Here is a 17961-nt window from a genome sequence, read left to right as displayed (position 1 = left end):
TCTTCCTCCTCCTCCTCCTCGCCAGTACCAGATAAGCGCAGCGGGGAAATGAGGAAAGGGAGGGAGACGGGGCGAAAAAAAAGATAAATGATGCTGTACATAATGATGAGCTTTTTTTTATAATTTGGCGTACCATTTGCTGAGCTCTAGTTATTTTTGTTTATGTTTTTCAAGAGTGCCCGTGGACCTTTAATGAGCTTACTCACTGGTTAATGCAATTACATAGTGGATACATTCATTTAAACAGATGCTGGGTTCGTCTGTGGATATCACTGCAAAGCTCTTTAGTAATCAATCCATTTTAGACAGCAGGGGGGCAGTTGGACAGATGCATTTATCAACTTGTAAAAGCAAAATGCTATATATAACTTTCCTACACAAATAACTGGTTTCAAATTACATATAATGTTAATCTGCTGATACTGTATCCATGGCAGCATCTTCTCCTCAGGCACAGATGCTTCTGTGTTTTTAGGGGTTGATCTGCGTGCTGACCTTCGCTTTTAATGAGGTGTATTTCTCAGGCAGGGAATTTGATGCAGCGTTACCCTCATGAAATCTGAACTGGAATAAATGCAGGCACTTCATTGGTGCGTCCTTTACTGTATGTTTCCTGCTGAATCTGAATGCCACAGTGATTATGAGCTTACGAATTTTAATTCCCATGCCTGCTTTTAAATCCTCCAGTGTGCACCAAGAAACTCAGCAACCAGTTTTCTGTCTCTAAAAATTAATATTAAAATGGTCACATTGCTCTTTGCTATTGTGTAATCCTCTGTCTCTCTCAGTGTACCTTCAGAGGTGATGGTAATGCTGCGTCAGTGTGCCTCACAGGGCGCTGAGTTAGGGTGGCGTCCCTCCTATGATTGCAGTTTAGCCTACAGTGCAGCAGTTTCAAACAGCATGACTCAGGGGTCCCATGGGCGCAGCTACAGAATTCGTGGTCTGCTAAATAGATAAAGACTCAAGTCTCTTTGGGGAATCTTGCGTAACACTGAGACTGACAAACAGAAAGCGACATTGGCTCATTGTGATGCTCCCCTATGGAGAAACAACACCGCTGTAGAAAGTGTAAGAAACATGAATCTATGATTATCAGACATTACTTTGTCATCGCCCAACGGTGTCACACCAGGCGCCTGCAGTGTGTTTTAGCCACAGTGTGCACTTGACCTTTTATGCCTTGGCAATCCTGTTCCTGCGAGCCACTGATAGACACACCCCACACAGCCAAGCATTAAGCATGCTTTCTGGCTATGAACTCACGGGGTCCTGCATTTTATGATGCTGATTAAATGCAAGAGGGGTCGTTTATTTGATGGAAAGCCATTGTTGAGGCGGCTCGTTCATTCATTATGTCGCGCAATATGTCAGAGTCCCCCAGCTCATTATGGTGTGGACCATTTGCACCTGCGCTCATGCGATAGGGCTACACCAAATAAGGACATGTGAGAGACCCTTGTTGGGATGACGTAAAATAGGAAGGAACGGGAAGGTTTTAGATCAAACTGGAGGGGGACACTGAGTTAATCTGGTTACATAAGAAGCTGTTGAATGTGCGGAAGGTCTCTGCGCTAATCCTCTGAAGTATTCATGTTTAACTGTCCCGCGGCGGAGTGACACGGAGGGCACACTTGTGGCTCCGAGGTCACAGATGCCCTGCATACATGCTGTGCGTTTTAAACAAGATAAATGCACAGGCTGACATCTTAGTGCTTCGTACATTTAAACGCATCTCTGAAGGAGCTTCTATGCCCACGTTGCAAACCCGAACTGGCGGCTTGTGCTGATCGCGCCTGTGACGATTCCGCTGACGCGCCACTCGCCGCACCACCCAGGAGACGAGGGGAGAGCAGAGAGCGACGAGAATCGGTCTCTCTTTCTTTTCTCCTTCCTCGACGAGCGTTGACTGCAGCTGTGCAAGTCCCGTGGACGATATTAAACCAGCGTTAATCCCAGCATCACCCAGGCTGCAGAGATGGAGGTACCAGGTTTGGCGCACAACATCACCAGTCCATTAAGTCCCTGCGCGGGGATGATCAAGGACTTGAGCGCATTACAGTTATGCGAGAGAGATGGTAAGGAGAGGGCTTTTCACTTGGGTGTTTGCAAATAATATCAGTGCATTAGCCTATATTTTACATTTGACAGACGTTGCATGCATACAGTCTGCTTGCGCATTGGTTTTAGCTGCATGTTGCCTTATTGTGTGTTTGGAGGGAGCAGGGGCCGGTCGCTCCGCTGGTTCCCTGCTTGGAGCGATGGTGCGTGTGTGGAATAGCTGAGTGTCTTTACAGTGGCAACGAGGTTTGTTCGGATGACCGGGGAGTTTGCTCAAAACTAAACATGCAATATTATTTCAGCACCACTGGCATGGACAGAGGTCGGCAGCTACCCCGCCTATATCTGCTGCTTCTTGTCTTTATCTCAGGGAGTTACCATGATCAATTATCTGCACATGACATCCTGCTTATTTTATGATTGAAAAATACGTTTTTAGTCTTATATTTCATCCCCAATTTACGAGAAACTGTCTCTGCGTTTATGCATTTATCATCCAGCTGCATCCATGCTGGATAGTCTGTGGTTGAATTCATGAATTTGAAAGTTTTTTGGATAAAAAGCATCAAACAAAGAGTTGATGAACATTTTTCACTGATTTGAAGGGAAATATAAGCTATTTTTATAATGTTATAACAGATGAGCAGTTTTTACACGAGCAGGCTAAATCCTGGTGGTTAATGGTGGGGCGGGAAAAAAGCAAGTCACCATCAGGAGAGAATGAGAGCTGAACATGGCTGCACCCACGTGTGCACAGGCGGTGCAGATCCACACACCCATCAGTGCAATTACACACAACTGATTCCCCATCTGATCCATCGTCAGAGACCCCTCTTTAATTAAGATTGTAGATTAAGTCAAATGTAATGAGATCACACCTTGTCACAGCTGAATGGAGTTGATTGGGATTTTTTTTTTGCTTCCCTGGATTGGTTTCTTATCTGGTGATGGATTGGCCAGTTGTGCACTGGTGGAATCAATGGGGTGTCTTCATTAAAAGGGAAAAAGACCCCCAGCATCTAACCACAGTGCAGTCATTGTATCACACCGCCTCATTTTCTCATCTGCCATGGCGGCACCTCATAATGTAATACAGCAGCACGCCGTTTATATCCTCTTAGTGCTTTGCTGGCTTAATTCTGAAGCTGCAATTTTAATAATGGTATGGGGCTGGACCTTTCTAACGGATCTTGTGACAGGGTTGTGCTGCAGGTTTTCTGGTTTTTGCACTGCCACTTTCCTATTTATCAAGTGGATGTAAATAGTGTCTCTGTGTCCTCGAGACACCCACATGCTCTGTTGATGGAGCAACACAGTCACGTTGTCCACCTTCTGTGCAGATTCTGCAGGACAATTGGTGTGTGTGGTATAACAGAGTACTTTCTAGAATTGTTGAGATCATTCATGTACCGTAGATGGTGTGCTTGAAACATATTATCATTTGTGCAGTTTTAGGCATAATGTCATTACAGAATCAATGCTAGAGCCATTATAATGTGCCCATATTGCTCACTCATAACTGTGGACAACAGACTTGAGCTTCATGACGAGGCAAGATACATTATTTGTGAAGGATACGCACCCTGCAATGGACTAGATCCCCTTTATTCAGTAAGTGAAGTGCTGTGTAGTGATGTTAAGAGTAGTGTTCCTTTTATTTTTGACAAACCCTTCAATGTTGATGTGGCCGTTTCTGACATTAACGACTTCCAATAATAGTTAACAATTCCCTACCACGCCCTATATTGACAACTGCATATTCCACTTTTAGCTTTCTTGGAACCACTTGGTCAATACCTACGTTTTCCCAAGGACAGTATTCATTTCGGATCCACATCTTTCTAAATGTAGCTCCGAAACTCATTAATATTTAATTGTCAGCATCAGAGGCTTTGCTGACCGAGCAAATGGGATGCAAAGAGCTCCAGAAGACCTACTATCTCTGTGGGAAAAAGCTCTCTCACACACACAAAGGCACACACACAAACACATACACACTGAGGACTGTGTGAGCATTTCAATGGTCCAAAGAAATAGAGGGATACAAGTTGTTCCTCTGTGTGCCCTGCGTTAGAGGGGGTGTTTCAGCCGTAATGCCGGGGGTGTGACATGAATAAGTGTAGGGTAGGGAATGTTTTGCTTAGAGTGATGAGTAGTGGGACATTGACAGACACTGTTGCTGGTGGGCCGACGTCTGGGGACACAGACAGAAGTGCCTCCATGATGTTTTACTGGATTAAATAATGCCACCAACCTTTGCAAGGCTGACTCATACCTCCATTTTGATTTGATATCCACTGTAAATGCGTAGTTACAGGGGGTAATGAAATACTCACTACAGTACATGGCTTGCATGGCCTTTGTGCCGCGGACGATGACATAATTAAGTTGTCATGATGGATGGCTGCCATTTGTGCAAGTACTGTGTCTGCACTGTCTGAACTCTCTCTGCCTGAGAGACACTGCTGCTGTTGCTGCGACCCTCCCCCCCCCCCTGAGTCTGGCAGTGTGTTCCCATGTTAGCCAGACAGACACATGAATAGATAGATGGTAAACAATCAATGTTACCTCAGCTCAGCCAGTGACTGTCAAGTTGAAGAAAAGCCCCCTCAGTGCTGTCGATTACTACTTGACAGTGGCATTGTTTCTTCGAACGCAGTGCCGCATCACTTGAACAAAGACATTTACTTTTCAGCCCTGTGACAAGAGATGTTGCAAGATTACGCAGGCAGTAGGCTAATATTGTAAGGAAGTGTGCTGCGTTCCTGATATCAGCCATGCTATGTGGATCTATGGATGGCATTTGTTGTCTGTTGATCAGTCTACCACTGAAATGTCTCAGACTGAAATACCAGGCATTAAGTGGATTGCTTTGAGATTTGTTATAGAAATACATAGACTCAAAGGATACAGATGTTGGTAAGTCGTTTCCTCAGCACCGCCAAGAGGTAGACATTGTTGCAGAGAGGTTTATGAAATGTCCTAGCTGTATTAGGATGGGTTGCTTTGACCTTTTGTGCATACATCCATGTTCAATCTATTTCTATTACCTAATGACGTTACCATTAGCTTTGCTTTGCTGCCAGTTATCATACATTATTATGCTCTCATGCAAAACTAAGAAGTTAAATACCATGTTAGCATGTTAGCACTATGTCTAAGCAGCACGGCCTCACAGAGCTGCATGGCTGTAGACCCGAGTATTGTACAGAATGGATCACTTCTGCAGCGCTTAACCAATATGGTGCATCATGACACAACAGCAGGCCGGACTAATGACGTACTGCTTCGTATGAGTAAGCTGGCATTTTAGCTTGGCGAGTGATCAGTATGAGTAGTTGTGTACCATGACTGTGCTGGCAAGAGTTACAGGTACATAATTTATGCAGCCACTCTTTGGCAGCGTAACGTATTTTCTTGCAATTGACTTTGCTGCATTTCATACTTCTGAACATTCTTAAGAGGGACTGCAGAGAAGTCTGAGCATCAAAATCTGCAGTCGAAGGATTAAACATGCAAATGAAAAACAGCTCGGTACTTCCTGAAGGTCATCTATGTTGATTAATTTGTATGAATATTGATGGGTCGATTGTCTAACTAAAAGTTAATTTGATCTGTAACGGTTGTGTTATTAAAGTGTCTTAACTAGGTTTTATTGGTGTGTGCAAGGTTTAAGTCTGATAAAGAGCATTGTGTCATCTGCCACCGTCATCTGCCAACAATACTCTGCAGATTCATTTTTCAACATTAACCTTGACTGAAATGAAGAAGTGTCGACCTTCAGACGGCGCACCGTAGTCTCACTCAGTGGTCACCTTCCATCATCAGCCACCACAGTGAGAGTACATGATGCAGGCGGCCTGAAGTGAAATCAATTCCCTCTCCTCTCACCGGTAAAGAGAGTAATCAAGTCGGGTTTGACTGGAAAAAAGCCTACCACAAAGAGCCATTAGGATCGCCCTACGTGTGCATGTTAACAGGATTTGTATCGATTCTCTTGCATCTATTGCTTTTCCACACTGGCATTTCACTGCATGCAGAACAACAGGCCAATACCCTTATAAGGTTCATTTGATAGATCTTAGCAGAACGTCTTTCCATCCATTCTTTATGATGAGATAGTTTTGCTATAGGGCAGATATGTCTATGTCCTTCGTATTGATGCTCAAGCATGCATGACGCTGCTCTGTCATCCTCTTGAACCCCCTGTCCATGTCCTGTGCATGAGTAATCTGCACCCCTAAGTAAGGCCTCACAAAACTCTCACTCATTTTGCTCTATGATGATGAGGCAAAATCCCCCACCGCCTCTGTCTCATGCACAGCATTTTAATACTGTGCTGTAAATAATACGACACATTCATTACGGTGGTGTAATGGCTTTCGAAATAGTCATGACTCAGCAAAATTAATATTAGCTAAAGTTGCACCCCTAGTTCAAGTAGAAAGAGCTGTGGTGCATAATGAGGGTTTCGACCTCCCGTCTGAGATTGTAAAAGGTTTGCCACGCTCCCTTACCGCCTGACCTTCATCTTGCTTTGCTCTTACTCCTCCATCTTTCACCCTGAGCTCTCAGAGTCCCTGAGAAGTCGGAGCGCATGCAAAGGCCCTTAATTTACCTGCAGGCAACGCTACCAGTAACACATTACATTCATGAGTCTATTCGGATTCACCAAAAGAGCCAGCCAGTTCTAATCTGTTAGTTTGTATTCTCTGTTCATGCCACTTGTGTTTTATATGGGATTGTTAACAGTTACTAGTTGCATGTTTCTGTCTACCTTGTGCATTTTCTTAGATTCGGGCTCAGTCAACTTGTTTTCCTCGATAACATCACTTTTAGCTTGACCGCGTAGCCGTGAGAGTATTATGTAAGCAACATATCTGACTGCTCCACTGTGCCTGGGTGATGCCTCCATTTGCAGGTTGATTAGGAGAGTGAACAGGCGCTCAATCAGCCCAGTGCAGTCACGGGGAGCTGGGAGGGCAAAGACCTGCATGGAGTCTCCTTTCAGAGTTTGCATGGGAAACATCAGTGTTGACATTAACATTCAACAAGAAGGAAGTTACTATGCTTCATTTGCAACACAGCAACAGAGATAGCAGGTTTTTCCTCTATGGTGTTTATGTTTTTAAACCTAGGATGTTTTATATATGACTAGTGATGGATGCTTGGGATGAATATACACAAAAAAGCTATCTTATTCTCCAGCATAAAAACATTAATGGGATATCTTGTGATAAAGCATCCCATAAGAATTGCGATAATGTCCACATTTGTAATACACTTTTACTTGTCTATTACTCTTTTTTTATTTTTTAATAATAATAATAAATGATATTTATATAGTGCCTTTCAAGGGACCCAAGGTCGCTGTACATGGTGGACAAACTAAACAAACAGACAATCAAAGGGCAAACAAAAAATAAAGGAAGCCGGGGGACCAAGAAAGGGCATTTTTAAATAAAAACTTCACTTCAAGAAATCCAAGGCTAGAGTTTACTTCTCAAGAGTATATTTCCTCTTCTCTTCAAGCAGGTGTCGGAGAATGACAGCAAGCTGAGTCTGTTTCTTGTTTTTGTGATAGGTCAGCAACAGAAAGTCTCAGGAGGGCTGTTACAGTGCTGACATCACTATCGGCTCCGTGCTGACTTGCTGAAGCATTTTCTGAGCGAGGTCTGCTCCGTCGGGGCTGCATTGAACCTTTCAGTCTGAGCCACACTTATCAGCTCAGTGGGCTTTAAGTATAATGAGATGGGCTTTAAATGCGGACCAGCAGGATGAGATCTGTTCGAAACGCAAAGCATAGAGGTGTAGGAGGGCCTGCATTAAGTCTGTAAGACAATCATGGTGCAGTTAGGCTTAGGATGTAATTGCTGGCCTTTTTAAGCATTCCACAAATTTAGGAAAACCATAAATGCCACTAAAATGTCATTTACATGCACGAAGTCCAGATAATACATTCCGAGATAGGGTGAGATATGGTGTAAAGATATAAAAAATAAAAATAAATCCTAAATATTTGTCATCACTGAAAAGTCACCTTTACAATCTAGATGTAAAAGTGCACAATAAATATACATGGTATTATTTAAGCACTTAACAATAGGAGGTCTTTCTTTCTAGGTTAAAGATGATTCTTTTTGGGAATCAGCTAGTATCATTAGGACCTAGGGATTAAAGTAAGCGGGGGGTCCGGTCCGGTGGCCAAGAGCATGCATTGGTCTTTTATGGATGTTATTTTAAGAGAGTCATATAAGTGATGTCTTGTAAGAAAGCTAGGATAAGAAAGCAAGTTACACATTGGGCGTAGGAATGACCTTCGAGTTTCCTAAAATGAATCAACCTCCAAACGGTTCACTGTGGGAGTGTTGTGGAGGCGAGACAGGAGAGTCCTCACAGTCCAATTATGGGATAACTCTTTTATACCGCCCTCTCGCAGCTGATGAGCGGAGATGGATGTTCCACGCTCCGCTGCTTCTGCCATTGTTTCTCTCTGAAGAGTCCAGCCGTTTGTATGTGTTACTCCCAAATTCTTGTATTTTACTCACTCTCGCGTTTAGACCCCAGAGGGTGCACAGAAAATGCATTGTTGCCCTGCCAAGTGGGCGTACCAGCGTGTGACGCAAAGTCTATGTTCATCCTAATTCTACAAAGCTCTCATTCAACCCTGTTTGGGCATTTCCATTGGCCTCAGTGTGCACTTTGGGTTGTAAGCCTCTTCTACGAGTTAAGATACTTGTACAATAATGAGATTAATGAAACTCAATTGAACTTAAGATGTATCAACATTATTTATGGAAAACAATGGCCTTTCTATTTAGGCCATCTAGGCCAGATAAAAAAGGAATAATTCTTCTTAAATGAAGGGCTGAAGTTCTAAGACATTCAGCAGCATTATATTGTTATTCCAGATTCATCTGCATTGTGCTAGAGGAGGACTTGTACTGCTGATTATAAATGGATCCATCTCTTCGGAGAGTAAGGAGATTCAATAAGAAGCGATTGAAATATTTAATGCTACGTATGTTCTGTGGAGCGTGTGTGTGTGTGTGTGTGTGTGTGTGTGTGTGTGTGTGTGTGTGTGTGTGTGTGTGTGTGTGTGTTCAGGGGCTGATGTGTTTCCATGGCAACATATAAGGTAGTAAGTGATGCAGGCAGTGCTGAGGAAGGCTGTAGTATGTGGGGTTTATGGACCATAAGACAGAGAAGAGAAACAAACCATATGTATACGGTCTGAATAGAAGCTGTGCAGAGATGCAGCATTTCCAGCTGTATAATGATTTAATGCGTTTCTCAGATAATAAAAAATCTCGCATACAACTGAAGTTATTACATTCCCGGATTCAAAACGGATTTGAAAAATAACAGACCAGAAAATGACGTTTGAGTTTTTTTTTACAATAATCCTACAGTAAATATGAAACATATATTTTGTTGTAATACGCTGGTTTTGGTGGCTCCCTGCTAGACTTTGGATAGATTGTGTGACTGCGATAGCAACCGTTTAAGATGCAGATATTAAACTCCACACGTGTAGTTGTCAAGTGTTATTATGGGCGTGGTTCCAAAATAAGGTATTTTTGTGTCTGTGGACAGATTTTATTACCAGCCATGCAAGATGCAGTCATGAAGCCGGCTACCCACTTAACCTTTTTGTCTAATTTGTTGTCGTGGTTGGTGTCATCCCATCGCAAAGTGCTTTAGGAGTTTGGCATATATTGTTCTACTTTTTGACATTGATCATACCAAACATACTCAATGTTTTTTCGATTACACAGGAAGTAAATCCCAGGATGGCAGCATGGAGGCGCTCCCTGTTCCTCAGAACATCAAGATCAGTAATATCACCTGCGACTCCTTCAAGATCTGCTGGGACATGGAGCCGAGCAGCAAGGAGCGCATCACACACTACTTCATCGACCTGAACAAGAAGGAGAACAAAAACTCTAACAAGTTCAAACACAAGGTAACGCTTGAATCAGCACTAATAAACTGAATTTAGAAGATGACGGTACGAGAGAAGGCTCAACAAAAGGCCTGCTGTCTCAATTAATGCATTTGCTATGTTTCATCAAAAGGGAAAAAACATGGTTTTGTGTTTATGTGATTCAATGTGTGAGAAACTCACCCTTGAGAGCACAAACTCGGCAATGTGCCAAAAGAATTCAAGAAAATGATAATATTTATTTGGGAAAGCTTTTTTTTCACTCCTTCCTTGGAAATTAAAATCTCTTTTTCAGCAGGTACCTGGCCTCTTAAGCAATACCTATTTCTAGAACATTGAATAAAAAAACATAATCAAGCAAACCTGCTGCAAAGTAAAGACCAACTAAAAACCAAACGCAAAATCTTTCTTAAAACTGTCAGCTGTGTACAATTGTAAGTATGAACCCAAATGATTCTCATGTGATCATTTTACAAAGATATGAACAGAACAACAGACCGTACAGTACAGTGTTAAAGAAAATAGACTCCACTGTGTTCTCCAATTAGTTGTCCATAAGTAATGTACATTTATAAATAATGCAATTCTAAAGATAATTCTGTTTTAGCGTTCAATCTGATATTCTCCATGTCTCCACTTTGTTGGCACCGTACATCGCTGTGTCTGGGCGGACTTACAGCGAATGATATTTGTCCCCTCCATACTTTAACTCTCCAGCATTATCATAACGTGATTGCTAAAACATCTGGAAGAATGATAAACCCTGATGATCGAAACCTAACCGATGGATTTGATGCTGAAGCGTGAGACACATGTTCACCATGTTTTAACCAAAGATAACCTTTAGTTTCCTGCTCGAGGCAAAAAGACTCCCTTGAAGGTGGATCTGTTCAAAGACTCTGAGCTCTAATAGGCTAATTTCACTCACTCTGCCCTTTCGGTCGGAGAGTAATTCCTCCAGCAGGATGACAGCAGTTCCTTCAGTTCACCGTCAGTCAATACTTGTTTTCTCCTTCCTCTCCTCCTGCAGCCACTTCCTGTGTGTCTCCTCTCCCTAGTAACGAGCGACCCCATGTTAGTATTTTGATTTTGGTGAGCAGCAGCAGTGTTGGTCGATATGCTGAATCTGTTGCTAGGCAGGGGCTACCGGTCCAATCAATAGGCTGCTAAGGCCCATGGATGCTTAAGGGGGGTGAGGAGAGTACAGAACAGTGTGCATACATAAAGAAAACAGTATAAACTGCAGTCTGCCTCTTACATAACATGTTCAAAGGCATAATAATAATAATAATATTATATAATATTTTTATAGCGCCTTTCAGGAAACCCAAGGTCGCTTTACAAGTCGGGTAGGGGGGGGGGGGAGTAGGGGAAAAAAAGGCAGACAGGTTAAGGGGGTGGGGGGGGGGGAAGTAGCAGAAAAATAAACCTATTAAACTAACTATACAGTGGGGAAAGCCTTGGTAAAAAGGTGCGTTTTGAGGGCTTTTTTGAAAATGTCCAGGGTTGGGGCGCTGCGGATTTCAGGGGGGAGAGAGATCCAGAGGGTGGGGGATGCCACACTGAAGGCTCTGTCACCAAAAGTCCGCAACCTGGTGCGGGGGGTGGAGAGGAGATCCTGTCCAGATGATCTTAGCTTCCGGGATGGAGTGTGGTAGCGGAGAAGGTCAGACAGGTATTGGGGGGCGAGGGCATGGAGGGATTTGTAATTCAGAAGAAGGACTTTATAGGTGATACGGTGCTTGACTGGGAGCCAGTGGAGGTGGATCAGGGTGGGGGTGATGTGCTGCCAGGGCTTGGTGTGAGTGAGTCATGTGCGTGCGGCTTTAAAGGTGTCCTATTATGCAAAATGCAATTTGTCATGTCTTTTATACATAAACATGTGTCCCCCTCTGTGTTAAGAGGTTGTGAAAGTTTCAGGAGAAAAGATTCTCTCTTTTTGTCCAGATCCATTTATATAAAAACCTGTCTGAAAATGTGCTGATCAGATATTGGCCACTTTGTGATTTCATTAGGATTTGTTGGCTTGTGTAACCATTAGCCAATCACCAAACAAGGTAACCCCCCCCCCCCCACACACACACCTTATCACCTGAATCTCCTCCTAGAGCACCAATAGGCGCATTCACACCGCAGTACTTTTCCCACTTTAGTTCCGATATAGTTCCGAAATGTTACGTTCACACCAAAAAAATCTCTAACTGAAATTAGTTCATGAGAACCTTTTTACCCCCTTTTCCGTCCCTGCTAGAGAGCAGGTACTTTCGTGGGAGGAAAAGGTTCCTATTTCTGATTGGCTGGGCGGATAATTGCAAAGTTGAATGAAGCCGCCATTTTATTATCCTTGCATTAGCATTATTAGCATTAGCATTAGCCCAGCGCACAAACGCAGAAACGAATTTATGGAAACACAAAAGAAAACATGGGAGCGGTGGAGATGAGGAGGTGTCGGCGTTCTGGCGATTTACTCGGAAGGCTCCCCAACTCCGGGGACTTCCGGCCGGGGACTTCGGGCGGCAGTATACGCCGTGAAGTTGTTTGCGGCCTGCCAGTAAACCCAAAGCAGAAGAAGAAGAAGTGAGGTCAGCGGCTCATTTGCCTAATCCTCCCCCAGGGATTTATTCCGGTGTGAACGCGATCTGTATTTAGTTCATGAGAACTAAAGAGTTCTCATGACCTAAGTTCTGATGAACCTTTGTGGGAAAAGTACTTTGAAAGCGCCTATTGTGTTATTTTTAACCAAATATCTCTCAGAGGGGCGTGGGGAGTGGCACCTTATTTTCATCTAAAGTAAAATACAGAATCAGCACTTTTGAAACAGGGCTGAAACAGAGGGGATTATGGGATGATACAATGACATGTTTGGTATTTGGAGCCAAACACTTCAGAGAGATGTGTTTTATACATCTGGGGCCTATAATATATTGATGCAAAACAGTATAATAGGGGACCTTTAAGGAAACGATAACTGGAGTTTCCTCCTGTTTTCCATTCCTCCCTCCAGGATGTTCCCACCAAGCTGGTAGCCAAAGCCGTCCCCCTGCCCATGACGGTGCGGGGCCACTGGTTCCTGAGCCCCCGCACAGAATACACCGTGGCCGTCCAGACCGCGTCCAAACAGACCGACGGGGACTACGCCATCTCCGAGTGGAGCGAGATCGTGGAGTTCTGCACCGGCGGTGAGTAACGCGCAGTTTACTGTACCACGAGTACTCGCTTCTCAAGATATGTGACATCTGAGCAGCCTTTGATGTTGTTTGAGCTGAAGTACAGAGCAGAATAGGATAGGGCACAATATGAGGGAGAATATTAAATGGAGGCTAATCTTTACAGAGTGGGGGGGAATATGGATGGGGGGGGGGGAGGGGAAGGGGAGGGCGAGTGGAAAAGAAGGATTAAAGGAAGGAGGGGAGCTGTATATCTTCTGATGCAGAGGTCAACAAGTTCAACATCGCTGGCTGCCGGCTTTGGGTGGGGGAGGGGATGATGGTATGGGGGGGGGGGGGGGTAGCTGCGAAAGGGATGAGGAGCATTCAGGGCCGTCCCTCCCTACAGGCCGATCATGCAGACTGCGTGGGGCCTCACCTTGGAGGGGGCCTCATCTTGCGGAGGGTGCCTCAACTGAGCCGAAAATGCGGCGCACGTATGCGCTTATGCAGCGCAATTAGTGTGGTGCGGCACGGTTGCTCCACTAGCTCCCCCCCTGTCCCCCGTCGACGCTCGCGAAACAGAGGGCCTCACCATATAGCTTTGCGTGGGGCCTCATGTTGGCCAGGGACAGCCCTGGGAGCATTAGAAGCTTGGGTAGTAGTGATAGTGATGCGAGGCTTGACTAAAGAAAAAGAGAGGTCTAAAAATATGTCTGAAGACTTTTGAGAAATCCTCTTAATAGCCTTCTATCATTTTTGTTCAAGGTCCTGTAGCATTTCATGAAAGTGGGGAATTTTATCGTTTTCTATTGGTGTGCTTGTTGGAAAATCAGAACATTACAATGAAACTGTATTATACTTTGGAATAAATCCACACCCATTTGGCAATCCTTCTTTCATGCTGGAGCGTATAAGGACACCACAGGACTAAAATGCTGAGTCATTCCAAGCTATAAAGACGAAGAAGCGCAGTTCATGTTCCATCCTATCCAGTGCACACTGGTTTCCGACCCTCCTGATGACAGCTTACTCAGTTTAACTCTGATCTATGATGCGTCTGTTTTCCAGATTATTCCACAGTGCACCTAAACCAGCTGCTGGTGAAAGCAGAGGTCATCGCCGGCCGGATGCTGCCTCTGTCTGTCTTCTACAGGAACCAGAATAAAGAGTACTTCGACCATGTCAGGTAAGCCGCTGTACTTGCATTTTCATAAATAATTTTGTAGTTCAAATATAGTTGAGTCAGTCTGTTATTAAAGAAACCCCGAAAACTGTGTTAACACATTGTATGTGCGGCTAGCTTTCCTTCCTCTTTTAGTTTGTTGCATTATGGTAATTTACACTATTATACAACACTTAGCCTTTCAACTTATTCTTGCTATTTGTATGCTATTTCTGACGATAGATACTGTATATCCTATTTTGATATGCTTCCAGTAACTTGAACATCTTGAACATCACATTAAATTCACAGCTTTAGCATCTGGTGGCTTTATAGACCTATAGAGACTTGAGATGTTATGTGATGCTAAAATTACCTTTAAGCTAAGGCCGCAGGACATTTAGTGTTAACATACTGCTGTGATAAGACTTGTGTGATGCTAATAAAAGATGATTGATAATGAGAACATTGCAATGTAATGCATCCATTCTAGCACTCAGTACTACAACTTATATCACTGCAGCACCTGTATCTCTGCACACAGCAGGATCCCCACACTATTTTTAGGCTAATGTGTACAGACAATGTGACAATTAAGGCCATTGAAAAGTATAGGTTTGTCACAGTGTAACTTTCTGTGTATATAATATGTGATACAAACTATACATTTGATGACTTTCTTTGTAACATTGTATTATCTTTTTTTTTTTAAGGCATACTATACTATTAATTTTTTTATCATATACTATACTCCAATGTTATGACATAGTAGTATACTATTACTTTGAATGACATTTTTTTAAATAATATATCTCGATACTTGTTTTATGTCATGCTATATACACAATGACATACTATCCTATGATATTCTTTGTGACATGCTGCACTAAGACTTTTGTATGACGTATTGCTGGGGCTTTACAACATGACTTCATCTGGGAAGCCCTCTCTCTTTTGTTGCCTCTGATCAGTGCATTTAACATGTGTCTGGTAAACTGCACCACCATGTGGGCGGCAGCAGTACTGTCTCTACCCCTCGATGAGGCTTCTGCTCCAGTGACCCGGGGTGGGAGATGACTAATTCCATAATACCCTCAACAAAGCATTAATTATGGATGTAATTGCAGCCTCTGAAGTGATAGCACTGTAATTACAATTCATAATAGGCGCACAGATTTACTCTGTGCTCGAAGACATGCAGCTACAACACAAGCCCTCATCAATCTTGAATGTGTATTTGTCGTTTTGTTTCTGAAAGATGCTTTTGTTTCCTGGCAGTTTTTGAGTTGAGCATGCTTTTCAAATTCATAGGTTTTATTGTCATATGCACATAAGCTACAGTGTAGAAATGGAAATGAAATTCTTATGATCCGAGCTCCTCCAACAATGCAACATATGTAATTAAATTAAAAAACACACCGAAGTCTAAGCAAACACTGAAATATAACGAAGAAAATGTAAAGTTGGAGAGGAGCTAGAGACACGGCATCCATCCCCGGCGCCATCTTTCTTTTGGTCACTTCGTTTCTATCAGACAAACTGGGCTAAGATCATTACAGATCCAGAGATATTGAAACTACAGATCCTCCGGCTGCATCTGACACTTTGTGTCCTTGGGCAAGACACTTTACCCGCATTTGCTCCTGTGGGTAATGTCCGCAGTAATGACTCTTACCTGTCTAATATGTGTACTTGTAAAGCGCTTTGAGCACCTGTAAAAGCGCTCTAATAAAAAATGTAATGCATTATTATCATTATTATTATTTAATCAGCTCAGATCAAAACAATGTGCTGCTCTTTACCATTCACATGTTTTTGTTCACAACCAATTTCCTTTTTCCCTACCCTCCAGGGAGGATCAGGGGAACATGATGCTGCAGGCGGTGAAAGACAACAGCGGCAGCCACGGCTCCCCCATCAGCGGCAAACTGGAGGGGGTTTTCTTCAGCTGCAACACAGAGTTCAACACGGGCAAGCCCCCGCAGGACTCCCCCTACGGCCGCCAGCGCTTCGAGGTGAAGGCCGACTCGCTCTTCAATCTCGACACCAACCTGTACTTTGGAGACTTCTACTGTATGTACACGGCGTACCACTTCGTCATCCTGGTCCTGGCGCCAAAGGGCTCCGCGGGGGACGACTTCTGTAAGGGGAGGCTTCCTGCGCTGGACCTCTCCAATAACAGTTTCCTCAGCTGCAAGCAGGCAGAAGACGGGAGTCTGGTGTTCCATCACGCCCAGGACGTGATCCTGGAGGTGATCTACACGGAGCCCGTCGACCTGGCGATAGGCTCGGTGGCGGAGATCAACGGGCACCAGCTGATGAGCATGTCCACGGTAAACGCCAAGAAGGACCCCAGCTGCAAGACCTGCAACATCAGTGTGGGACGCTAAGGATGTAGAGGAGGAAGGACTGACCTCTAAACACACAGGAAGACCACATGCACTGACCAAGCAGACCAACACATGCATGAAGCAGCAGATTTAGTAGGCTCCCAGAGATGCAGCATATCTGACACCGCTCTGTACTCTGAAAGAGTGGACGATACAAAAAAGAGGAAGGTACACACTGACACCTACACTGCTGTCTCCTCATCTGAAAAGGGTTACCCTAAATGTTGAAAACATAAGCTAAGATATCACGCATTACTGAGTCATAGAAACCTGGGACACCAACACAGCTCATCCATCCTGCAAGTCAACACTGAAACCCTTTAACTGTACTAACAACGGTCTGCTCCTATTCAATTTGCTGTTGTTACTTTATACACTTGTTTTGTTAATGCCTTGTTGTATTGTTATCCTGAGGGTCGCGTCCACTGTCTGTGTGGACGAGCATTTAGTCGTTTCCTTTGACTGTTTTTTGATTCAGAAATGTTTTCTTCTCATTCTTCAGTAGAGCATTTCAGACTATTCTTTTTTACCTTCTACTAGTGGCAAAGACTGGAACGACAATTTTCTAGGGCTGCAGCATCGATAGTCATCTTTCTTTATACCAAAGGTTAAAACCCAGACGTGAAACTGCTGTGGAATCTTAACAGAACTAAGGCAACAGCCTCTAAAATGAAAAAAAAGCATGATGAAAGCTGTCAGCACCTCTACCATAGCAACCAGCTCTGCTACAGCCGCTTTGATTTAAATGTAGTCTGTGAAAAGAAAGAAAGTAGAACCATAAACTGTGTTGAGCAGAATAAATGTGGAAAAATATTTATTTTTATTGATACATTCATATATAGAAAATTATATAAACCAGAAGTGCACAATGTCGAAAGCTCTGATCATTGTCAACAACTGCATTTAGAGGGAAATAACTTCATACAAGCAAAGTGGGGGGGGGTACACACCAATCTGATAGCAGAGAGAAGTTGCACTACAATGCCAAGCTTCACCAACGTTCACATATTTTCCAAGGTGAACATGTCAATTCAATGGTCACAATTATAAAAATATGAATGCATATCATAGCACAATGTAGGATTGAAGAGCTGACATGTACAAACACGACAGGATTGTCTCATTGATTGCATTTAAGCTTACACACCGTTTGCCAAGAAAGCACTTGTTTTTAAGAAAATGCAGTTTCCGCTTTGGGCAAAGCTGTCCTGAAGGAGTGTTTTTGCAAGGAAGAAAGCAAGTTACAAAGTGACA

The 17961-nt window shown here is 43.5% G+C and overlaps 1 protein-coding gene across 1 annotated transcript; it reads left to right on the top strand.

The window, feature by feature from the left end:
- Positions 1 to 1568: 1568 nt before the first annotated feature.
- Positions 1569 to 16707, top strand: LOC117459809 (phytanoyl-CoA hydroxylase-interacting protein-like). The gene is made up of 5 exons (XM_034100937.2): positions 1569 to 2078; positions 9840 to 10027; positions 13011 to 13185; positions 14224 to 14341; positions 16170 to 16707. Exons 1-5 carry the CDS (start codon positions 1979 to 1981, stop codon positions 16705 to 16707), a joined length of 1119 nt encoding a protein of 372 aa, XP_033956828.1. The 5' UTR covers positions 1569 to 1978.
- The last annotated feature ends 1254 nt before the right edge of the window (positions 16708 to 17961 follow it).

This window comes from Pseudochaenichthys georgianus, chromosome 15, assembly GCF_902827115.2.
Source record: "Pseudochaenichthys georgianus chromosome 15, fPseGeo1.2, whole genome shotgun sequence".
NCBI lineage: Eukaryota > Metazoa > Chordata > Actinopteri > Perciformes > Channichthyidae > Pseudochaenichthys > Pseudochaenichthys georgianus.
This window is presented reverse-complemented; position numbering and strand designations above follow the sequence as displayed.